Here is a 26,405-nt window from a genome sequence, read left to right on the forward strand (position 1 = left end):
CTTCAGATTCTGTGTCTCCTTCTCTCTCTGCCCCTCCCCTGCATGTGCTCTGTCTCTCAGAAATAAATAAATGTAAAAAAAAAAAACTTCATTTATTTATTCATTATGTTTCTATGAAAACCTCTTACCATTTTTGAAGTAAGATGCGCTTTTAGGTGCTGTGAGGAGTGTAAGTGCAACCCAGCTCTCGGCAGGGTCTCTCAGATCTCTGATCTCTGAGTCAGGAAAGGCTAAGTTGGATCCATCTCTTCTTCGCCTTACGTTGTGAAAATCCAACTTCCCCTCCAATATACTAGCAAGTTCCAGGGGACTTCTGTTCTTTACACCAGCTCATTCTCCAGATTTCTGCTTCTCAGGTGCCTCGGTAGCTCAGTTGGTTAGGTGTCTGACTTGGGCTCAGGTCATGCTTACAGTTCGGTTCGTGTGTTCAAGCCCCGTGTCAGGCTCTGTGCTGACAGCTTAGAGTCCAGAGACTGTTTTGGATTCTGTGTCTTCCTCTCCCTCTGTTCCTCCCCCACTCACACTCTGTCTCTCTCTCAAAAATACATAAACATTAAAAAAAAATTTTTGGTGGGGTGCCTGGGTGGCTCAGTCAGTTAAGTGTCCAATCTTGGCTCAGGTCATGATCTCTCGGTTTGTGAGTTTGAGCCCCGCATCAGGCTCTGCACTGACAGCTCAGAGCCTGAAGCCTGCTTTGGATTCTGTGTCTTCCTCTCTCTCTGCCCCTTCCTTGCTCTCTCTCTCTCTCTCTCTCAAAAATAAAATAAAAACATTAAAAAAAATTTTTTTAATGCTTTTTAAAGCAACAACAAAAAAAATTCTGGTTCTCTGTTCCACATCTCGTGGAGTCATGAATCTTTTCTTCAATATGTACCTTCCACAAAAGCTTGACTAACACAGAATTTGTAACTATGATAGATTTCATGAAGAAGTGGGAGCGTTGAGAAGGAGGCACTCATATTACAAAGATACACACAACTTTAAATGGTATTTTAGACACCGTTTTTTACATGCCCTCCAGGACTTCCAGATGTGGTCAGAAGTTCAGGTATTGGACTTATTCTCTCACAATACAGTACAACCGGACACATGTAAAGCAACTGCTTTCAGACATTGGATAAAAGCCGTTAGAGGACTACAGTCCCTAAGGAAAGTGAAACATTAGGTGAGCACCACATTCATCCTGGCTTTCTGCTTGGGGACTCTTTGCTTAACATCTTGTTCATTTAGTTGAGACCCTCCAAAGGGTGGAGCTCATTAGTAGGACTACTCTTGCTCCAGAGCAAGGGTCACTCTAAACGCTTCCTCACAAACCTTTTAGCAAGACTTGGAAGGTTAAGATCTATCAACAAATTCACTGCCTTTCAGAATAAAAGGACACATTATTTAAGGGAAGACAACAACATACAGGCATGCAACAAAGGAGCATCCACAAATAGAGGGCATTAGTATTTAATGAGTACAGAGTTTCAGTCTGGGGGAAGATGCAAAAGTTGTGGAGAAGAATGGCAGTGATGGTTGTACAACAATGTGAATGTACTTAATGCCACTGACCTGTACACTTAAAAATAGTTAAAATGGATGGGTACCTGGCTGGCTCAGTTGGTTAAGCTTCTGACTCTTGATTTCGGCTCAGGTCATGATCTCACAGTTCGTGAGATTGAACCCCATATTGGCCTCTGTGCTGACAGCTCAGAGCCAGCTTGGGATTCCCTTTCTCTCTCTCTCTCCCTCCCTCCCCCTTTCTCTGTCCACCCCTTCGCTGCTTGTGCTCTCTCTCAAAATAAATAAATAAGCATTAAAAAAGGAGTTAAGGGGCACCTGGGTGGCTCAGTCAGTTAAGCATCTGACTCTGGCTCAGGTCATGATCTCACAGTTTATGAGTTCTGGGACCCTCTCTATATATGATTTCCTTCTCCGTTCTGCCTTCTCAACTCTGGCATTGGGTTCTGTGCTGACAGATTCTCTCTCTCTCTCTCTCTGCATGCCCCCTCCTGTGCTTTCTCTCTCTCCCTTTCTCTCAAAATAAATAAGATAAAATAAAATAAAATAAAATAAAATAAAATAAAATAAAACAAAATAAAATATAAAATAAAATAAAAATAAATAAATAAAAATACCTTCTAAGACTACTGCTTCCAGGAATAACAAGGACAAGATGTGCCTTCCTGCTTGAAACACTAAAACACCAGAAAAAGAAAAAAACCAATGATATGCAAATAAAGGGCATTAAGCAGCACAGGACAGTAACCCTTGAGAAAGGGAAAACAAAGGAGCCCTACAATGTCCCCAGTTTACTGTCTGGACAGCGTTTCCAAACTACTGCATTGGGAAGGGAAACCCCAGTGGAGGTCTGCAGTCTCCCTGAATTGAGAAGATGGAGCTAGGAGTCAAAAGAGGCCAAGGCAGACAGAGTTGAGAAGGCAGAATTATCAGAGAAAGAAATCATATAGACAGAGGGTCCCAGAGATTTGCAAAGGGTCCCCTTGAGTCTTTAGCTGATTACTGATCAGCGCATGCCTATGATGACACCAACAGATACTGGAGAAAGAATCACTAAAGAGGACCAGATGAGATAATCCCTATGCTTTACTCAGGACCAGTAATGGTTCCATGTTATTTAGAATACAAAAGGTTATAACTTACAAGGCATCAGATAGAATACCCAGAAGAATACCCAGATAGAATACCCAGAATAACCAGAAGGTTCAGTAATGAAGGAAAAAATAGCCCAGATTCAAATCTACTCTAGTCTCAGCTAACAAAGCTAAAAAAAAAAATAATGAAAGCATCAAACTATTTCCAAGTAACTTAAATGTACTGCAGAACAAACTTAAATGTACTGCAGAATATTTATAGAGAAATATCTACCACATAAGATAAAAGTTACACTGTCTAGCATTCAACCAAAAATCACCAGGCATGCAAAGAAGTAGAGAAATATGACCTATAATAATGAGAAAAATCAATCAACAAAAACAGGAAAAAAAGGGAAATAGGTAATAGAATTAGTAGGAAAGGACATTAAAACAGTCCTTTTAACCATATACTATATGTTCAAGAAGGCAGAGGAAATAAGCATGTTCAAAACCATAGAAATATTGAAAAGACATAAAATGAACTTCTAGACTTGAAAATTACAATGTCTGAGATGAAAAATACACTTGGTGGGATTAATAACAGATTAGACACTGTAGAGACAAAAATGAGTAAACTTAAAAATATAACAATACTGGGGTGCCTGGGTGGCGCAGTCGGTTAAGCGTCCGACTTCAGCCAGGTCACGATCTCGCGGTCCGGGAGTTCGAGCCCCGTGTCGGGCTCTGGGCTGATAGCTCAGAGCCTGGAGCCTGTTTCCGATTCTGTGTCTCCCTCTCTCTCTGCCCCTCCCCCGTTCATGCTCTGTCTCTCTCTGTCCCAAAAATAAATAAACGTTGAAAAAAAAATTAAAAAAAAAAATATATATATAACAATACTACCCAAAATGAAGCATAGCATGTGTGTGGGGGGGGAACTGAAAAAAAAGTGAACAGAATATCACTGAGCTGTAAGATAACAAAGTAGCCTAACATCTGTTATTGGACAGCACAGGAGAAATAAGAGGACAAGAAAAAGATGTGAATAAATAATGGCTAAGAATTTTCTTAAGTTTGATGAAACTCATAAGCCCACAAATCCAAGAAATTCAAACTATAAACTATAACTATAAACACAAGAATCATGAATAAACTACATCAAGGCACATCATAATCAAATTGCTCAAAACCATTGACAAAGAGAAAATCTTAAAAAAGGGGCCAGAGAAAAAAGGCACATTACATACAGAGAAACAAAGATAAGAATTACATGAGACTTCATATTGGAAATGATGTGAACCCAAGGACAATGGAACAAATATAGAGCACTGAAAGTAAAAAGCTATCAACCTGGACTTCTATGGTCATCAAAAATATCTTTCACAAAAAAGTAAAGAGTTTCTCAGACATTGAAAAGGTGAATGAATTCATCACTAGGAGACCTGATCTATAAGAAATATTAAAGGAAGTCCTCCAGGCAGAAGAAAAGTAATACCAGATGGAAATCTATATCTACATAGATAAAGAAAGAGTACTGGAGATACTACATGTATTGATAAATATGAAAATGAGTTTTCTCCTCTATTCAGAAAATCTCCTTAATAGGTCATTGTTAGATCATAAAAGTTCTCACCACCAAAGAAAGAAAAAAGGTGGTGATGGATGTGTTAACTAAAATATTTTGGTAATCACTTCACAATATATACATATATCAAGTCATTACACTGTACAACTTAAACTTACACAATGTCAGATGTTGATTATATCTCAATAAAATCGGGGCTAGGGGGAGAGTCACTGAGATGCACATCATCAGCCATTAGGAAAATACCAATTAAAGCCACAATGAGATACCATTTCAGACACATTAAGATGGCTATAATAAAAAAGATGGGCAATAGCAAGTGCTGATGAGGATGTGGAGAAGCAGAAACATTTGTATACTGCTAGTGGGAATGCAAAAACAGTGCAGCCACTACTTGAGAAAATAGTCTGGCTGTTCCTCAAAAAGTTAAGTATAGAGTTACTATATAACTGAGCAATTCCACTGCTAGGTATATGCCCAAGAGAAATGAAAACAAATGTCTACACAAAAACTTGAACATGAATGTTCATTCCAGCATTATTCATAAAAGTCAAGAAGTGGAAACAGGCAAAATTTCCATCAACTGAAGAATGGATGAATAAAATGAGGTATATTCATACAAAGGAATATATCCGGCAATAAAAATGAATTACTGGCACATGCTACAAAATAGATGAACTCTGAAGACATTATGCTAAGTTAGAGAAGGCAGTCACAAAAGACCACATATTATATGATTCCATTCATATCAAATATCCAGAATACACAAATCTATAGAGAAAAAAAGTAGATTGGTGATTGTTGAGGATTTTGGAGGATGAAGGGTTACTGTTAAAATATATGAAATTTATTTTGGGGATGATGAAAATATTCTAAAATTGATTATGGTGATAGTTGCACAACTGCATATACTAAAAACCATGGAATCATATACTTTATAATTGTATATAAATTATACAATTGTAGGGGCGCCTGGGTGGCTCAGTCGGTTGAGCGTCCGACTTCAGCTCAGGTCACCATCTCATAGTCCGTGAGTTCGAGCCCCGCGTCGGGCTCTGAGCTGATGGCTCAGGGCCTGGAGCATGCTTCCGATTCTGTGTCTCCCTCTCTCTCTGCCCCTCCCCCATTCATGCTCTGTCTCTCTCTGTCTCAGAAATAAATAAACGTTAAAAAAAAATTTTTAAAAATTATACAATTGTATAATTGTACATTATCTCAATAAAGTTGCTATAAAAAGATAACCATTCATTCATTTTATTTATTATTATTTTTTATTTTTTTAATGTTTTATTTATTTTTGAGACAGAGAGAGACAGAGCATGAACGGGGGAGGGTCAGAGAGAGAGGAAGACACAGAATCTGAAGCAGGCTCCAGGCTCTGAGCCGTCAGCACAGAGCCTGACGCGGGGCTCGAACCCACGGACAGTGAGATCATGACCTGAGCCGAATTCGGATGCTTAACCGACTGAGCCACCCAGGCGCCCCTCATTTATTTTAAGTAGGCTTCATGCCCAGTGTGGAGTCTAACATGAGGCTTGAGCTCACGACCCTGAGATCAAGACCTGAGCTGAGATCAAGAGTCTGACGCTTAATGAAATGAGCCATCCAGGCATCCTGACTGACTTAAAATTTTTTTTTCTTTAATGTTTATTCATTTTTGAGAGACAGAGAGAAACAGAGTGTGAAGGGGGAGGGGCAGAGAGAGAGGGAGACACAGAATCCAAAGCAGGCTCCAGGGTCTGAGCTGTCAGCATAGAGCCCAATGTAGGGCTCAAACTCACAAACTGTGAGATCATGATCTGAGCCACCCAGGCACCCCTAACTGACTGTTAAAAACAAAAATAATTGCAACATACTATAGGGTATATAATTTATAGCGTTCAAAATGTATGGCAAAAATAACACAAAGGTCAGGAGGGGAAAAGGAAAGAATACTGTTGTAAGATTCTTATACTATAAGTAAACTGGAATAATTTACTTGAAGGAATTATATTATTATTTAATATACATAATATTACTTGATGGAAGTTAAAGGTGTAAATTATAAATAAGTCAACCACTAAAATTAGAAAAGCAGGTAGCTAATAAACCAAAACCAAAAATTTTAAACACATAGTTACTCAAAAAGATGGCAAAAAAAGGAAAATAAGAATATTGCAAATAGAAAACAAACAGCAATATGGTAAATTTAAACTTAACTATACCAACAATTACATTAAATGTCAATGTGCAGACACCCCAAATAAAAGGCATAACTTGTCAGGTTGGCTAAAAATGTGATGTTTGATTGGCTGCTTATAAGAAACCTAGTTTGAATATAAAGACACAAGTAAGTTAAAAGCAAAGGGATGGGAAAAAATATACTTTTCCAACATTAATCAAAAGAAAGCTGTATCAATCTATATTAATATCAGATGATGTCGATTTCAGATAAAAAATATTACTGGAGATAAAAATTGGTCATTTCATAGTGATAAAGAGTCAATTCATCAAGAGAACATATAGAACATATACTAAATAATTTATGCACCTAATAACACATCTTCAAAATACACAAATTAAAATCTATTGTAGTCCAAGAAGAGACAAATCCACAATTATAGTCAGAAGTTTCACACTGTAATTGAGAGAATGAATTGACAGAAAATCAGGAAGTATTATAGAAGGCTTGGAAAATACTACCAACTAATTCCATTTGTTGATTGACACTTTACCTACCAACAGCATAATACACATCCTGCACGTGGAACATTTGCCATGACAGACCACATTGTGGGCCATAAAAACTCTTAATACTTTAAAAGGATTCAAATCATATAAATTTTATTTTCTGACTCTTGGAATTAAATTAGAAATTAAAAATAGATATCTTTTAAAAAGTCAAATATTTGGAAACTAAATGATATATTTTTAAAGTAACCAATAGGTAAAAGAGAAAATAAAAATCAAAATGAAAAAAATAATTTTGAACTGAATAAAAACACAACATTACATTACAGGACTTAATGATGAATCCTACCAAACATTTATGAAAGAAATAGTGCCAATTCTATGCAAAGTCTTTCAGAAAATCAAAGGGAAAATACTCTTGAACTTATTATATTGGGCCAAAAATCATCCCATTATCACAAACAGGGAAAGACATTACCAAAAAAAGATATTATAGATTAATATTCCTCATGATCATAGATGAAAAAATTGTAAAACAAATTAGAAAATCGAATTCAACAATATTACAAAAAGGATGATCAAATGAGATTTATTCCAGGAAAATAAGATTTACTTAACATTTGAAAACAAAGCAATATAATTTACCATATTAATAGACTGAAAAAGGAACACTATATAATCATCAAAATTGATGCAAAGAAACATTTGACTGATTTCTTTAATTAATTTTAAATTGAAGTATAACTGACAGACAATATCCTATTAATTGTAGGTGTACATCATAGTGATTAAATATTTTTATATCTTAAAAAAGTGATCCCTATGATAAATCTAGTTACCATCTGTCACTATACAAAGTTATTACAATATTATTGACTATATGCCCTATGCTGTACATTATATCCTCATGACTTATTTATTTTATAACTGGAAGATTTTACCTCTTAATCTTCTTCACATATTTTGCCCACCCACCAACCCCCTCCCCTCTGGTAACCAAAGGTTTGTTTCCTGTATCTATGAGTCTGTTTCTGTTTTGTTTGTTAATTTGTTTTTGTAGATTCCACATGTAAGCGAAATCATATGGTATTTGTCTCAAAGCTTATTTATTTATTTTTGAGAGAGACAGAGACAGCATAAGTGGGGAAGGGGTAGAGAGAGGGAGAGAGATAATTCCAAGCAGGCTCCATGCTGTCAGCACAGAGCTTACACAGGGCTCAATCTCACAAAACCACGAGATCACAACCTGAGCTAAAACGGAGTCAGACGCTTGACTGAGCCACCAAGGCACCCTCATATAGTATTTGTCTTTCTTTGTCTGAATTACTTCACTTAGTATAGTACCCTCTAGGTCCATTCATGTTGTCACAAATGGCAAAATTTCATTTTTATGGCTGAGTATATTCCATTGTGTGTACATATATACCACATCTTCTTTATTCATTTATTCATTAGTGGACACTTAGGTTGCTTCCATATCTTGACTATTGTAAATAATGCTGCAATGAACATAGGGGTGCATGTATCTCTTCAAATTGGTGTTTTCATTTTCTTTAGATAAATACCCAGAAGTGGAATACCCAGAAGTGGAATCATGTGGTAGTTCTATTTTTAATTTTTTGAGGAACCTCCACACTGTTTTCCATAGTGGATGCATCAATTTACATTCCCACCAACAGTGTATGAGAATCTCCTTTTCTCCACATTCTCCAACACTTATTTTTTGTCGTTTTGATAATAGCCAATCTGACAGGTGTGGGATGATATCTCATTTGGCTTCCTTTGATTTGCATTTGCCTGATGATTGGTGATGAGTATCTTTATGTGCCTGGTGGCCATCTGTATGTATTCTTGGGGGAAAAAAGACATTTTTAATCTTTTTAAATTTAAGTTGTGTAAATTCATTACATATTTTGGATATTAATCCCTTATCAGATGTATGATTTGCAAATATCTTCCTCCTATTCAGTAGGTTGCTTTTCATTTTGTTGATGGTTTCCTTTGTTGTGCAAAAGCTTTTTAATTTGGAAAAAAAAAAAAAAAAGCTTTCTTGTTTGAAATAATCCCATTCGTTTTAGTTTTTGTTTCCCTTGCCTGAGGAGACCAGACCAAAAAAATATTGCTAAGACTGATGTCAGAGAGCTCACTGCTTATGTTTTCTTCTAGGAGTTTTATGAGTTTATGCAAGTCTTTAATCCATTTTGAATTTATTTTTGTATATGGTACAAGATAGTGGTCCAGTTTCATTCTTTTGCATATATCTGTCCTGTCTCCCCAACATCATTTATTGAGGAGACTGTCTTTTCCTGATTGTATACTCTTGCCTCCGTTGTCATAAATTAATTGATCATATAGGTATAAGTTTTTTTTCTGGGCTCTCTTTTCTATTCCATTGATCTGTATGTCTGTTTTCATGCCAGTACCATACTGTTTTGATTACTACAGCTTTATAGTATAGTTTGATGTCAGGGAGCATAACAACTCCAGCTTTGTCCTTCCTACTCAAGATTGCTTTGGCTATTCAGGGTCTTTTGAAGTTCCATATACATTTTAGGATTCTTTGCTCTACTTCTGTAAAAAATGCCATTGGTATTTTGATGGAGATTGCATTGAATGTGTAGATTTCTTTGGCTAGTATGGATGTTAATATGAACAATATTAATCCTTCCAATCTTAAGCACAATATATATTTTCACTTATATGTGTCATCTTCAATTTCTTTCATTAGTATCTTATCATTTTAAGGGTATAGGTCTTTCACCTCCTTGGTTATATTTATTCATATGTATTTTATTCTTTTTGGTGCAATTTTAAATGGGATTGTTTTCTTAATTTTTCTTTCTGATAGCTTGTTATTAGTGTACAGAAATGCGTTCAACTTCTGTATGCTAATGTTGTATCCTCTGACTTTACTGAATTCATTTGTTAGTTCTGGTAGTTTTTTGGTGGAGTCTTTAAGGTTTCCTATATATAGTATTCTGTCATCTGCAAGTAGTGGATTTTACTTCTTCCTTTTTGATTTGGATGCCTTTTATTTCTTTTTCTTGGGTAATTGCTGTGGCTAGGATTTCCAATACTCTATTGAATATAATTGGAAAGAGTGGGTAACCTTGTCTTGTTCCTGATCTTAGAGGAAAAGCTTTCAGCCTTTCTCCATTAACTATGATGTTAGCTGTGGGTTTGTCATATATGGCCTTCATTATGTTAAGGTATGTTCCTTCCATACTCACTTTATTCAGTTTTTATGATAAGTGGATGTTGAATTTTGTCAAATACTTTTTCTGCATCTATTGAGATATCATATAATTTTGATATTTCATATTGCTAATTTGGTGTATCACATTGATTGATTTGTAGATATTGGACCATCCTTACATGCCTGGATGCATAAATACTAAATGGGATCCACAAATCCCATTTAATTATGGTGCATGATCCTTTAAATGTATTGTTGAGTTTGGTTTACTAATATTTTATTGAGGATTTTTGCATCTATCTTCATCGGGGATATTGGCCTCAATTTTCTTTTTGTGTGGTATTTGCTTTTGGTTTTTCTTATTTTTGATTTTTTAAAAACTCAGCAAAAAGGGATATACATGAACTTTATCAATCTAATAAAGGATATCTAGGAAAACACTACAGTTAGCATTATAATTAGTGGTAAAATACTGAGTGTTCTTGGCATAAGATGAGGAATAGGTAAGGCTGCCTGTTCTCACCACTTGTTTTTTTTTTATTATTTTTAATTTTTTAAAATGTTTATTCTTTTTTTTTGCAAATGTTGGGTTTTTTTTTAATTTAAAAATTTTTAATGTTTTTCCCCCGTGCACAATCTTAAATTTATTTATTTATTTTTAATTTACATCCAAGTTAGTTAGCATATAGTGTGGCAGTGATTTCAGGAGTAGATTCCTTAATGCCCCTTACCCATTTAGCCCATCCCCCCTCCCACAACCACTCTAGCAACCCTCTGTTTATTCTCTATATTTAAGAGTCTCTTATATTTTGTCCTCCTCCTTGTTTTTATATTATTTTTGCTTCCCTTCCCTTATTTTAATCTGTTTTGTATCTTAAATTCCTCATATGAGTGAAGTCATATGATATTTGTCTTTCTCTAATTTCACTTAGCATAATATGCTCTAGTTCTATCCACTTAGTTGCAAATGGCAAGATTTCATTCTTTTTGATTGCTGAGTAATACTCTTGTGTGTGTGTATATATGTGTGTGTGTATATATATACACCACATCTTCTTTATCCATTCATCCGTTGAAAGACATTTGGGCTCTTTCCATGCTTTGGCTATTGTCTATAGTGCTGCAAGGGGTGCATGTGCCCCTTCAAAACAGCACACCTATATCCCTTGGATAAATACCTAGTAGTGCAATTGCTGGGTCATAGGGTAGTTCTATTTTTAATTTTTTGAGGAACCTCCATACTGTTTTCCATTGGCTGCACCAATTTGCATTCCCACCAGCAGTGCAAAAGAGATAATCTCTCTCTGCACCCTTGCCAACATCTGTTGTTGCCTGAGTTGTTCATGTTAGTCATTTTGACAGGTGTGAGGTGGTATCTCACTGTGGTTTTGATTTGTATTTCCCTGATGATGAGTGATGTTGAGCATCTTTTCATGTGTCTGTTAGCCACCTGGATGTCTTCTTTGGAGAAGTGTCTATTCATGTCTTTTGCCCATTTCTTCACTGGATTATTTGTGTTTTGGGTGTTGAGTTATATCAGTTCTTCATAGATTTTGGATTCTAACACTTTATCTGATAATGTCATTTGCAAATATCTTCTCCCATTCCATAGGTTGTCTTTTAGTTTTGCTGATTGTTTCCTTCGCTGATTGTTTCCTTATTTTGATGAGGTCCTAATAGTTCAGTTTTGCTTTTGTTTCCCTTGACTCTGGAGACGTGTTAAGAAGTTGCTGAAGTTATTTTTGAGAGAAAGAGTGCGTGAGTGGGGGAAGGCCAGAGAGAGAGACACAGAATCTGAAACAGGCTCTGAGCTGTCAGCACAGAGCCCAATGTGGGGCTCGAACCCACAAACTGTGAGATCATGCCTGAGCCGAAGTTGGATGCTTAGCCAACTGAGCCACCCAGGCACCCCTGTTCTCACCACTTCTATTCAGCATTGTGCTTTAGTGCATTGTATACAGTTCAATAAGACAAAACATCCAGGGTAGAAGGGAAGAATTAAAACTGTCTTTGTTCTCTAATGATATGATTATCTATGAAAATTCTTGAGTATATAAAAAAAAAGCTACTAGAGTAAGTGGCTTTAGCAAGTTTGCACAATGTAAAATAGATACACAAATATCACTTATATATCAATATCCTAGTTGTAAACAATCAGAAATTGAAATTAAAATAAAAATCATTACCAATATCACCAAAAATAGAAAATGCTTGAACTTGACATAATATGTGCAAGATCTCTACACTGAAAACTGCAAAACATTCCTGAGAGAAATTAAAGAAGACTCAAATAAATAAAGAGATGTACCATGTTCATGGAATGGAATATTCAATATTGTGAAGATGCCAAGTCTCCCTATATTGACATATGGGTTTAATGCAATCCATGACAAAACCCAAGCAGGCTATTTTTGTAGAAATCAACAAATAGATCCTAAAAAGAGTTGTATATCAAGGAGGAGAAAAACATGCATTGGGTAAGGTGCGGGTCCAATCCAAGATAGCAATAAAGGTAAGTTTATGATGAAGCTGGACAAGAGCCTGAGAAAATAGGCTAACGGTGCATAATGGAAGAAGATAGGAGCAAATAAAGAGGGAAAGACAGGCAACCAAAAATTTCAGGAAAAAAAAGAGCCAATGTAGAACAGAAGTCAGTGGGCTCCAAGACAAACAGATAAGATGAGAATAGAATAGGAAGATATTGGGGATTCAGTGAAGTTCTTTTCCCAACATGAGTAGCACAAAGGTTGTAGCATTGTAACCATGGAGAAGGCCATTTAACCATGGGACACTACTTGCATGGTGTCCTGAGGTAAATGAAGGGGACCCCCCACTGCAGCTGTATGTGAGTGCATGCAGCAGGGGAACTGGGATTTCCAGGGGGTTCATAGTCTACACGGTTGGAGAAGGGTTTGTAGGGGTATAGGAAGCTGAGCTGTTTTGGCTGGAGGGGCAGTGGCCAGTAGATGAATGCAGCGTCTTGGCCTAGGCGGTACAAATCCTGACTCAGACACTTTCCAGCCTTGTGACCTTGGTGAAGCTATTTAACTCTTTAGATTTGTTTCCTCTTCTGTACAAGGTGATAAAAGTAAGCTCTACTTTGTAGGGTACTTAGAGAAATTAAACGCTGTGATGTTTGTGATGTTTGTGATCAGTTCAGTACTCCTGAACATTTTTCTACACTCAAGAAATAGTCATTTGTAAAAGGAATGTTGGGAGACAGTGGAGGTCAGAGCCTGTGTTGGGGGTTGTGAGGAAGGGGAGATTTGGAGGCCACCACAGCCCATTTGCGGTGTGTGGCTCTTATTCTGTGGCTTCACTGGTTTTAAAAAATGTTGATTGAGCAGCCACAATGTGCATGGCATGCTCATTTGATCCTGATTGTATGAATATGAAAAACAAGGTTCCAGGAGGTTAAAAAATTTATCAAGGCCACAGTACTAGAGGCATTCAGGGAGCAGGGAGGTGGCAGAATGAAAGGGGAGGTCTGGGTGTCTTAGCTTATAGTGGCAGCACTGGAAGGGAGCTGGTGGCTAAAGGTCAGGGGCTGGTCTGGGCTACAGGAAGACAAGGTGTGAGAAGTGAGAATGACACTGATGACCTGGGGAGGGAGCTGGTGCTGAATGAACGGGCTCAGGCCCAGGATACGTGAGCCCACTGGTATGCCCACAGCTCTGCTGGGCAGATCCATTGAAGGTCTGTGGGGGTGTGATCGGGTCCAGAATTTCAAGTGACTAGAGGAGGGTGGGAGTGGGCAGGGTGTTAGGGGTGGAAGCAGACGCTCAGTAAGGAGGCTGATAAAATACAGTTGAAATTGTATCATAGATGTCTGCTGGATTAGAAGAAGAAATATTGTTAAAAATCTCGATACTACTCAAAGCAATCTACACATTTAATGCAATCTCTATCAAAATACCACCAGCATTTTTCACAGATCTAGAATAAACAATCTTAAAATTTGTATGGAACCACAAAAGACCCTGAATAGCCAAAGCAATCCTGAAAAAGAAAATCAAAGCTGGAAGCATCACAATCCCAGGCTTCAAGCTATATTACAAAACAGTAGTGATCAAGACAGTATGGTACTGGCACAAAATCAGACACATAGATCAATGGAACAGAATAGAGAACCCAGAAATGGACCCACAACTATGTGGTCAACCAATCTTTGACAAAGCAGGAAAGCATCGCCAATGGAAAAATGTCTCTTCAACAAATGGTGTTGGGGAAACTGGGCAGCAACATGCAAGAATGAAACTGGACCACTTTCTTACACCATGGACAAAAATAAACTCAAAATGGATGAAAGACCTAAATGTGAGGCAGGAAACCATCAAAATCCTGGAGGAGAACAGAGGCAGCAACTTCTTTGACCTCAGCCAGATCAACTTCTTACTAGACATGTCTCTGGAGGCAAGGGAAATGAAAGCAAAAATGAACTATTGGGACCTCATCAAGATAAAGAGTTTCTGCACAACAAAGGAAACAATCAACAAAACTGAGGGGCAACCTATGGAATGGGAGAAGCTTTTTGCAAATGACATATCTGATAAAGGGTTAGTATCCAAAATCTATAAAGAACTGATATAACTCAACACCCAAAAAACAAATGATCCAGTGAAGAAATGGACAGAAGACATGAATAGACATTTTTCCAAAGAAGATACACAGATGGCTAACAGACACATGAAAAGATGTTCAACATCTGTCATCATCAGGAAAACACAAATCAAAACCACAATAAGATACCACCTCACACCTGTCAGAATGGCTACAATTAACAACACAGGAAACAAGAGATGTTGGTGAGGATGTGGGGAAGGGGGGACCCTCTTAAGCCACTGGTGGGGATGCAAACTGGTGCAGCCACTCTGGAAAACAATATGGAGGTTCCTCAAAAAGTTAAAAATAGAACTACCCTATGATCCAGCAATTGTACTACTACGTATTTGTCCAAAGGATACAAAAATACTAATTCAAACGAACACATGCACCCTGATGTTTACAGCAGCATTATCAACAATAGCCAAATTACGGAAAGAGCCCAAATGTTCACTGAATGATGAATGGATAAAGACGATGTGACACACACATACATCCCAGAATATTAGCCATCAAAAAGAATGAAATCTTGCCATTTGCAACAACATGGATGGAGCTAGAGTGTTATGCTAAGCAAAACAAGTCAGAGAAAGACAAATACCATATGATTTCACTCATACGTGGAATTTAAGAAACAAAACAGGTGAACATATGGGAAGGAGGTAAAAAGAGAAGAGAGGGAAACAAACCACAAGAGACTCTTAATGATAGAGAACAAACAGGGTTGATGTACGGGTAGTGGATGGGGGGATGGGCTAAATGGGTGATGGGCATTAAGGAGGGCTCTTGTTGGGATGAGCCCTGGGAGTTACATGTAAGTGTAACTTACTCCTGAAACCAGTATGACACTATATGTTAACTAAAATTTAAATTAAAAACTTGAAATGAAGGAAGGAAGGAAGGAAGGAAGGAAGGAAGGAAGGGAGAGAGGGAGGGAGGAAGGGAAGAAGGAAGGAAGGAAGGAAGGGAGGGAAGAAGGAAGGAAGGAAGGAAGGAAGGAAGGAAGGAAGGGAGAGAGGGAGGGAGGGAAGAAGGAAGGAAGGAAGGAAGGAAGGAAGGAAGGAAGGAAGGAAGGGAGGGAGAGAGGGAGGGAGGAAGGGAAGAAGGAAGGAAGGAAGGAAGGAAGGGAGGGAAGAAGGAAGGAAGGAAGGAAGGAAGGGAGAGAGGGAGGGAGGAAGGGAGGAAGGAAGAAGAAACACCTGCTGCATGCCTCAGAGTAAGTCCCTTGTTAGTCCAAGCCTACACTTAGGACTAACATTTAACAAGGGTCCATCAGCAAGCTGTACCGCCTGCCAGATGTTGAAATGCCTCCACATGGGTGGTCTCAAGCCCAAGCCCCAACTCCATCCCATGACCCCCAGTGCCCCATCTCTGCCCTGGGATCCTCCTGTCTCTGCACATTCCACCAGAACAAGGGATAACATTGACCTCCTTGCTCTCCTCAAACACCCATCAGGTGCTCCCTTGGCCAGCTCTGTTCTTGCTTTTGCTCTGCCTGTTCTGTCCGGCCCTTCTCCCTTTCCTCCACAGGTCCTTTGCCTGCACTCAAATGCTTAATATCTGGCTTAATATCTGTGAGCCCTGCCGTCCCATACGCACTGCCTCATCCCTTTCCCAGCTCTGCTTTTCTCTGGATTACCAGTGCCATACCATGTATTTTACCATCGTACTTGAGGCCAGTCTCCTCTACTAGATAGAATGTTGAAGACTTGAGATCAGGCCTCTCATGGCTTCTGTTCCCTGTAGCATCTCCCACACTCACAACACTGCCTGCACATGCTAGACTCTATTCCATGAAGATCTGATGAATGACTGCGTGAACAAATGGACAGTGGATGTGCTGTAGTTCAGTAGCTCACCAAAGTGACCAGGGCCATGTGGCTTACTCCCAGAAAGCACAGCCACAAGGTACTGAAAATTCTTGGGAAAAGTGAAGGTGTCAGGGCAGACACGGCCCTTGTCCTCCAGGAGGGGTCCCTAGGGGGACGAAGACAAGGGAAGGATGGACACATGGGCTGTGTCTCACAAAGGCCCCGGAAGCAGGGCTTGATGGCCATGTCTCTCACAGGGAAGGCTTGTAGCGAGTGCCGTGTCCTGGGCTCCGAAGGTCTGACCAGTTTAGAAGTTGTGGTAGTTTTGAAACTGGAAGCAAAAGCGCCGTGGCCTCCAGTGAGGCCCCCGTCAAAGCCGGAGTCCTGCTTGGCGCGGGAGTTGCAGTCAGCGTCTGGAGGCACAGTGTCCATCTGTTCAACGGCTTTCTTTTTTCGGAGGCTGCTGGCTCACCCCGCTGGAATGGGGTGGCACTTCAGGACACGAAGCTTGGAGCTGGTGGCAGATTTCTTGGAACTGGTAGCAGGGAGATCTAAATTAAGACCTTTATATCACACCAAATAAATAGAAGCTGAAATAGAGGGCTGAAGGAATTAGGCAAAATGCCTTTATACATAACTTTTGAAAAATGGAGGGCGGGGGAATTGGAAAACAGAATGGTATTTATTCACTCGCGTCCCAAGGTATTTGCTGAAAACAATGACACCTCTGTTTGACACAAAAGCACATGTTAGAAAGAGCAAGCCTTTCTCTTTGAAGTGTCCTGCCACAGAAGCCTGGGTAATAAATACCAACCACTTTGTTGGGAGGGCTCTGGGCGCAAGACTGAGGTCTGGCCCCATTTCAAGCTGCCTCCTGCCTCCAGGGAGGTAAGATGAGTCAGTCGCCTGTGGCTTGAGGTGATCCACGTGGTTCTTTCTTGTCTGGCACCCCTGAAGGACACCTGCTTTGGATTTACCTGCGAGCTTCCTGAGGCAGGAAGGGTGTCTTTCTTTCTTTTCTTCGCACAGGACCCGCAGCCGTACCAGGTGTGATGCGGGCAAGTGGCTGCTGGAAGGAGCTGAGACTCTGCTGGGTCTCCGGGCCAGCATGCCCCAGCCACTGTGGTAAGCAGTGTTCTCTCCAGGATGGCAGTGAAAGGGGAGCAAACCCAGGACAGGGCCCAGGACGGGCACACAGAAGGCACTCTTGGCAGTGAGGGTAAGGACCTTCGCCTGATAGAGCCGTGAGAAGGAGCTCGTTCGGCAAAAAATCATCTCGAAGGGCTGATGTGTTAAAATCCCCTAATCGCTGTGTCAAATGTGAAATGAGAAAGGCATAAAGGGCACCTCCAGTGCCATTAGACCAGCTGTTTCTACGACAGACAAAACTGCCTTCACGGCTTCTTCGGAGGTGGACGGCAGTAGGCAGGCAAAGCCTCGATAAGTCACATTTGCCAATTTCTGTGGTGTGAATACTCCCAGCATTGAACAGAGTTGGGAGAATCCCGCTCTACATTATTCCCACCATACCGAAACTATATACATCAGTGACCCCAAAAGCATAATGATAAACTCTAGCAATCAGGAAGGAATTACCTTTGCTTTTTATAGAATTTAATTATAAGGTTATACATTCCACTTTCAGCAATGGTTGCGTTGAACAGCCGGCTCACAAAATTCCTGAAAGTGAATGACTGGCTCTTGCTCCTGGGGCCAGTGTAACCCAACCCCAGCATCCCAGACCTCCCCTGGCCAAGGAGGCTGGCTAAACTGGTCCTCGCAAAGAGAATGGTCTCACTTGCCAGTACGAGTGAACTCCAAGGCAACTTGCACTCCCTTCCTAACAAGGTGTGCTCTTTGGCTTTTTTCTCTTCATTCAGCACCAGTTACAAGTTTGGCATCAGGCTCACGTTTTTTACTACCCTACTGAGCAGCTTTCTGAAGAACCACTGGCTGGCTGAGGTCATTGCTGGGAGACTACAGGAGCAGGCAACCGAAGGAAAGGTTGTTCTGTTCTGTGCTGGGGCGTATAGGTCAGCGCTGACTTCTGGTGGGAATTTGGTCTAACAGTCACAAGGCCTGGTGTACAGGTGCGTGATGAGCCTTTCCAGGAGCTCTGCCTAAAAACCATAGTAATCACTAAGCTTCCCGAGCCCAGGCTTAGCATTTTTTTTGTTCATTTAGCTTTGTTGAAAAGCACTACAGGAAAGTACACAAATTTTAAATTTACTGCTCCGTGGATTTTCCAAACGATCTATTCAGGTAAGTGTAGTACTCTGCCGAAGATACACATTTCCAGAGCCCTGGTGGACAACCTTGTACTCTTTCCCTGTCAGCAGCATCACCTTGGAGGTAACCAGGACTCTGACTTCTCCCACTTTGGTTTCCTGTTCTTGAAATTCACACGTATGCAATTCAACTTTGGCTGCTTTTGCTCAGTATTCTGTTTGGGAGAGTCGCCAGTGTTGTTGTGTATAGTGATGGTTCCCTTAATTTCATTTCTGAGACATTAAACCATTGTGTAGACATACCACAATTTGCCAGAACATTCTGTTCACGGATCTTGGGGTTGTTTCCAGTCTGAGGCCATTATGAACAAAACTAGCATAAAAATACTAGTACTATTGCATGCATCTCTGGTAAGTGCACATGTGTGGGAGTGGGATCGTGTCAAAGGGTACTAGTGTAGTGTTAGCTTTGGTAAATACTGTTACTGTGGTCGTACCAGTTTACTCCCAACTGCAGTGTATGAGAGTTCCAGTTGTTCCTCAACTTCACCAATGCTTGGTCTCGTCGGACCTCTTTTTAGGTCAGCCATCCTTGTGGATTATCTAGCGGTATCTCATTCCAGGGTTTGTATTTCCCTGATGATGAATACTGAATAACTTTGGCTATTAAAATGCACAATAACCTCCTGGATATTTGTGAAATGGCCAAATTATTTGCTCATTTCTAAGTATACAGTCTTTTTATTCATATGTAACATTTACATATTCTGGGTCCTTTGTTGGATTTTTTCTGCTTCATGGCTTGACTTCTTGCTCAATGATAATTTGATAATGAGTTAATTGTAGTGACATCCAATTTATCATATTTTTTATTCTCATGGTGTTTTAAAAAAATGTTTTTGAGAGACAGAGAGTACACGAGCAGGGAAGAGGCAGAGGGACAGAGGATCTAAAGCAAGCTCTGTGATGTCATGACAGCAGCGAGCTGGATGCAGGGCTTGAACTCACAAACCATGAGATCATGACTTGAGCTGAAGTTGGATGCTTAACCTACTGAGCCACCTAGGTGCCTCCCTCATGGTGTTTTTTGTGTCCTAATAAATCTTTGCCTATTCCAAGGCCAGGAAGATTATCTGTTTTCTTTAGAAACTTTATTTCACTTTCTCTACTTAGTTAGGACCATGATCCTTTTGGAGATCATGTTTGTGTGGTGTGAGGTCAAGGTTCATTTTTTTCCATATGTACATCTTAAATGATTACTTTTTCTGATTATTGATGGTTGTCTCATTAGGATTTTATAGTTTCTAAGTGTCATTTAATTTCTGCAGTTTTGCTGAATATTTTTCCCTTTTCTTTCACTCTTAAAGGGGAAGTAGGAAGAGACAATATAACCTGGAGGCAATGACAGAGTGAATGAGCACAGTTCTGACCCCAAAGCAGGGAGTTGGGATCACACACCTTCTCCACTAGGATTAGCCTTGTTCAGACCCTTCCCAGGCCCCAGTACAAATCTCCAAAGTGAGCCAACCATAGATCTTTGGTCCTAAATCTAAACCGACCAGAAAGATGGCCTCAAAACTGCTTGCGTGTGTTGAAAGCCACAGGTTAAATTATCCTTTGTTGTATCATCACATTGTCCACAGTTATCTTTAGGTAGATTTTGGAACAAAGCTGTTATTTTCCAAATGACTTTGAGGTGATTTGATTTCTTCTGCTTTCTTGTCCACTTGATCACATTCGACAGTCTGGGCTACACTGAGAAATTCTACTTCTTAATCTAACAAGGCCTTTCTTATACAGGACCACCAAACTCCTTGTGCAATTTCCAGGACCTAATCTTTTTTTTTTTTAATTTTTTTTTAACGTTTATTTATTTTTGAGATAGAGACAGAGCATGAATGGGGGAGGGTCAGAGAGAGGGAGACACAGAATCCAAAACAGGCTCCAGGCTCTGAGCTGTCAGCACAGAGCGCGACGCAGGGCTCGAACTCACGGACTGCGAGATCATGACCTGAGCTGAAGTCGGCCGCCCAACCGACTGAGCCACCCAGGCGCCCCCAGGACCTAATCTTAGTAACAGTTACTAATTTCCTTTTGTCAAGTATTTATGTGCTAGGCACCTTGCTAAACACTTTACAAGAATATTATTTTTTAATAAAGTTTATTTATTTATTTAGAGACTCAGAACAGGGGAGAGGCAGAGAGAGAGGGAGAGAGTGAAATCCAAGCAGACTCCACACAGTCTGCACAGAGCCCAACATGGGGATCAATCTCATGAGCCATGAAGATTACGATCTGAGCCAAAATCAAGAGTCAGAAACTCAACTGACTGTGCCACCCAGGTGCCCTACAAGAATATCATTAATCTATATACCTACTTCTTCAAAGCCCTTCTTGCCACCAGAAATGACACATTTATTATCTCTTCAGCTGGAGGACAAATTTCATAGAGTCCTGCTCTCTTGTTCACTGCTGTATCAAAACATCTAGCCCAGTGCTTAAGGTATATGGCTACATGAAGGCGGATGGCTCCTTTCAGATCATGGCAGAGTGAAGGAGAATATTAAAATGGGATCAGACATGACTGACCAATTGTTTTCATAGCTATTCTTTTAATATAGTTTGATTAAAGTTTAGAATACCTAAATGTATTTCCTATCTCTTTCACAAAGGATCGTAGTGATGTTCTTGGTCCTTTTTCTGACAGACTTTACCACCTGCTTTTTATCAGTCTCATGTAATAAGAGGAATTTCCTCATGTACCTCACGTAGTAAGTACCAAGTACCTCGTGTGATAAGAGGAGTTTCCACCTTTGCTACTGTCTCTTCTGTTTCCTTTAATCCATTTCTCCAGAGAGGGTCATCAGATTTAAAAACTACCTAAAATAAAACAGTTCCATTGCTTCCGTGCTGTAGTGTGACCACTCTGCCCACCTACCTCCAGTCTTAGAAATTACCTTAGAAAACATAGTAACATTTGCATTGCTGGGGCACCATTTCAGTTTTATATTAGATTACCCAATATTTATAGCATAGACGAAGCTGCTCAGCAGGGAAAAGAATGGAAGCTCTTAGGAACAGTCATTGCTTTAAGTTACATTTTATTTTTAATTAAATGCTATCAGATTAAAAACACATACTGGTATTTCCTCAATCACCCCTTAGTGCTCACCAGAATTCTCCAACAGAAACCTTACTGCTTGGCCTCAGTAGTCCATGAATCCACAAGCCCCTCAAAGGAAAATGGGTACTGAGGATTGTAATGAGAGATCAACTTGCACATTCTTATTCGTATTCACATGAAAAACCTTACATTAGCTAAACGGTAAATTCTATCATCTGTGTATAAACTTTCCATTCACAAATAGCCAATCTTGTGAAACTGAGTTTAGCAGCCTTTATGTAGGCACAGAGGCTCATAATTTCCTAAGATCCTTGGTTAGACTCTGGACATATCATGGCTCTTCTTTTCCAACCAAAGATAACATTTGTATGTGCCTTGAATTTTCTAGTAGAATCCTTTTAAAAATTTGACAAAGGATGGACAAGCATGACAGTAAACTGATGTTATTTTAGAATGCTCTTTATTTTGAAACTTACAACAGGACATGGGTAAGGCATGTTCACAAGTGTCTGTTTGATGTACAAAAGACATGTTCTCACCCTCTAGCTGCTCTTCCTTGCCTTTGTACCCGCTGCTACATACTGGTCCCTACATATCTTCCTATCTACCGTTCTCAGTTATTAAGGACATGCAGACAATGTTTCAGGGACCCACAAGGAGAATCTGCTTCAAAATACAGAGTGAGTGTCAGTGGACTAAGTCACCACGACATCAAAACTCACAGGGAACCAAGGCTGAAGAAGGTGATGAAATCAGCTCACAAACTTGGGACTGTGAGCTTCCAGGGGAACAAAGAACACAATGAAAAACATTTTTTGATGTCTGAGAGAAATGGAATGTATCTACAATTCGTGGTTCTGCATTTACCACTGTTTATAAGTCACTAAAGCTATCTAATATTTTAACAGATTCTAATGTAGTTACAGTTTTGTTCTCACACCACAGTACAAAAGCGCATGCATTACTCCACACAAATGTCACACACGGAGCGAGCAAAACGCGGACGCCTCAGGACTGTCTACTTACACAAGTATCTCTCTGTGGTGGTGGGACAGGGAGGGGAATGACGGGGACTATTTCCCCATAGTGCCCGCTATGCATCAGACAGAGATACCCAAACACCTGTCATCACGAAGAAGGACAAATGCTGCTCCTAAGAGTAAGGTATGGAAAGAGAAGCTCCAAGCTCCAAGTGTAGGGTTGGGGGAGGAACACGTAGCCTCAATTTTCAGGGCAAAAAAAGTCTTGGCTGACACTAATAAGAAAGTGTTTGTAACCAATTTTCAAAAATCAAAGTATACCTTTAGGTGATGAAAACTAAGTCCTTTATAAATCTACCAGGGATATAAAATAATGAAATGGAAAAGCAAAATCACATGGTGTTTCCATGAAAAGGAGATTTAAATCTTTTGGTTTAAATCAGCCGATATGTTACCATTTACTACAGATTATTAAAATGTGTTTGCTTACGCCCATTTAAGTGCAGAATCTCTGAGGAAAAATGTAGGCATTTTATAAGGAATACTGACTCGTAAAAATTTTAACTGGGGGCACTTTAACAGGTCAGAATACTTACAATTCAAGTACTGCTCTGAGGTGCTCACAACACTTTCCAAAAGAAGCCTTCAGTCTCAGAGAGTACCTCTGTAAGCAGCCCCAACAATTTAGGAATGTGGTTACACATACTTTTATTAGCCACTATTTGCTATTATCAAAGTGTTTAATAAGAGCAGGGAAATTACTATCAACTATATTAAAGATTTCCATTTACCAGCGCTGTGACACACAGTGCAAAGGATCTCCAAATGTTTGCCTTTTATACCAGAAGTAATATATCGTTATTCTCCCAATTCAACAAACCAGTAAATGACTCTTCAGTGAACTGTGACTACCTACAAAAGCAGACTGGCCTCTCTTCCAGAAGGTGCGGGCTACTCTTCTTACAGGAGATCCTGATCAAGGCAGGCCGGGCAAGTGCTCTGCCCTTTCAGCCACTGCTTAAAGCACTGAAAATGAGAAAACAAAATCAGTCAGTGCCTTTAGGGGCACGTGGAGCCTGAGCTCTCCTGTGCTGCTCAAAGGACATGGTTAACTTCACTTCTAATTCTGATGGGGCCTGGAGCTGCCCAACACTGAGGAACACAGAAGCTTACTCAAGCTAGGAGTGTGCCCCAAGCCTCAGGAACAAATAATCTCCCCTCAGGATCTGACCCATGCACTCTGGGCCTCCAACCTGACCTCAGGGGGACGGCTTTGCCCCTCGCCCCTCCACTTGCCCCACACTCCAGCTTCAGCCTTGGCATGTCAGTGCCCTGAGTTCCAGAGGTTGGCATTTTCTTGGCCCTGGGACTCACTCACCTAATAGTTAACCGATCCTCTCCTGCCTGGTCTTGGACCTTGTACACCCCACCAGCCTGCATACTGCAGCCTCGACTGGAGCCTGTCTACCCACTGTGGTCCCAAGTTGCTCATGGATGGTGTGTTGCTGCTACCAAGCTGGGTGTGTGTGTTAAGTCTGGAAGTGCAGGCACAACACCCCTATACCTGCAGGAGACAGGCCATGCAAGAGACTGCAAGCTGTCTTGACCCCACCTAGTGAATATATTGTATTTATCCCTTTTCTGAAGGGATGAATAAACAGACATGGCAGAGACCTGATCTGTTCCAGCCAGCAGCAGGGGTGCAGAATGAATGCTCACAGCAACCAAGATAACTACCTACAGATCCTGGAAGGGTACAAGCCAGAATCTCCTAGAATCAGGCACAGTGGATCCAGTTAAATTTAGCTTTTCTCCTCTAAAATGTCAAACTTCCTATACTGCACGAAACTGACAAACTCTTGCACTGTGCACCTATTCAGCCATATATATAAGAAGCTACTTTCCAAGAAACTAGTATTATTTTGAATTTCAGCACCAACCAAGTTGATTGATGGAGCCGACTAGGATTGTTCTCCTCCACCCATGATGTGATGGATGGAAAGGACAGTGTGCACACCCCAGGAGGCCTCTCTCCCTCGCCACAGCAGCAATTTTTGGAAAGGGAGACAAGGAACACTGGCTTATAAAGAAAGTGCTTTGAAACCCCAAGAAGTATTGACACCTAGAAAAAAAAGTTCCTTTTTATTTTCAAAATACTTCATAGTCAAAATTCATGAGGAGGATGGCCGGAGAGAATTCTTACCCCTTTGTGAAACTTGTGCCCACATTTTAGTACACGCACATTTTTGGATTTGAATACCTCATGGCATATTTCACAGGAAGCTGCACCCGGTGCCTGTGGGAACAAACGTATTCCAATAATAAAGAATAACTAAATTCCTTTTTACTATATGAGCTCTTCCTACAGTGTGATAATGGTTTCAGGAATAGAACTAAGTGATTCATCACTTACACATAACTCCCTGTGCTCATCCCAACAAAGTGCCTCCTTAATGCTCATCACCATTTAGCCCATCCCCACACCCAATACCCCACCAGTAACCTTCAGTTGGGAACAACTTATTTTTCAACAGCGTTTAAGAAAAAATATAGACGGGGTGGTGTCTGGGTGGTTCGGTCAGTTAAGTATCCAACTTCGGCTCAGGTCACGATCTCACAGTTCGTGAGTTCAAGCCCCATGTCGGGCTCTGTGCTGACAGCGAGGAGCCTGCTTTGGATTCTCAGTGTCCCTCTCTCTCTGCCACTCCCTTGCGCACATGCAGATGCGCGTGCTTTCTCTCTCTCAAAAATAAACGTTAAAAAAAGAAAAACACAGACATACAAAAGAAAAAATATACTTCTGAAGTTCTAATTTTCTCAGAGAAAAAAATATTTTATACGGTTGATAGATTCCCAGGAAATTACTACAAATTTCTAATTATCCCACCTCACACCTAAACTATGGTATGAACACTATAAACCAATCATTCATCTAATTATCTAACAGCTGGAGATACAAACGTAAATGACGATCCACACCATGGACTCCTGTGGGGCTGACTGCAATCACTCAAGTCCACAATCCCTGACACAAAAAGCTGGTCACGACTAACATCTGAATAAAAGCAAGTTATAAAACAGTACATATCATATAATCACATACTTAATTTTTTAAAAATAAAGAGAATGGGTGTAGAGAGAGATACCCAGGAAAGAGGCTGGAAAGATACAGAATGTGGACAAATGGTTACTTTTCGTCCAGAGAGATTTAACTTTTTTTCCTATTTTCTAAAGTTTCTATGAATGTAGATTACGTGTGCAAATCAAAACAAAACAATCTGATGGCTCATTCAGCAAACACCAAGGTCAGGGATTGTGTGGGGCGCGAGGGTGCAGAGTTGAATGGGAGAGTCTCCAGCAGGGGCACACAGTCTGGTGAGCACAGACGGCATTTTCTGTGACAGCAGAGCCCGAGAGGCACCCAGGACACCAGGCACAAGTTCTCCATACGACTCACAGCACCTACCCACACTGCACCAGTATTTTCCACTCCTCTTCCCCTCTAAACTCTGAGCACCCTGATGGCAGGAAGGAGCCTTATTCATCTACAACCTTAGCAACTGACAAGGAACCTGGCCCCAAACAGATTCTCCATCAACTGTCAGGCAAGTGCATGGAAGCAGCCCTGGCAGT

The 26,405-nt window shown here is 40.2% G+C and overlaps 1 protein-coding gene across 9 annotated transcripts in view; it reads right to left on the minus strand.

Annotated features, from left to right (window-relative positions):
• Positions 1-22,235: 22,235 nt before the first annotated feature.
• The window catches only part of TTC3 (tetratricopeptide repeat domain 3), a 127,935-nt gene continuing 123,765 nt past the window's right edge, over positions 22,236-26,405 (minus strand). For all 9 annotated transcript variants that reach the window (XM_045036617.1, XM_045036614.1, XM_045036613.1 and 6 more), the window contains 2 exons: positions 24,976-25,068; positions 22,236-23,798 (listed from right to left, as the gene is read on the minus strand). In XM_045036617.1, the coding sequence (XP_044892552.1) occupies positions 23,733-23,798; positions 24,976-25,068 (159 nt within the window). In that variant the 3' untranslated portion in view covers positions 22,236-23,732. The remainder of the gene's footprint in view (positions 23,799-24,975; positions 25,069-26,405) is intronic.

This window comes from Felis catus, chromosome C2, assembly GCF_018350175.1.
Source record: "Felis catus isolate Fca126 chromosome C2, F.catus_Fca126_mat1.0, whole genome shotgun sequence".
NCBI classification, from domain to species: Eukaryota; Metazoa; Chordata; class Mammalia; order Carnivora; family Felidae; genus Felis; species Felis catus.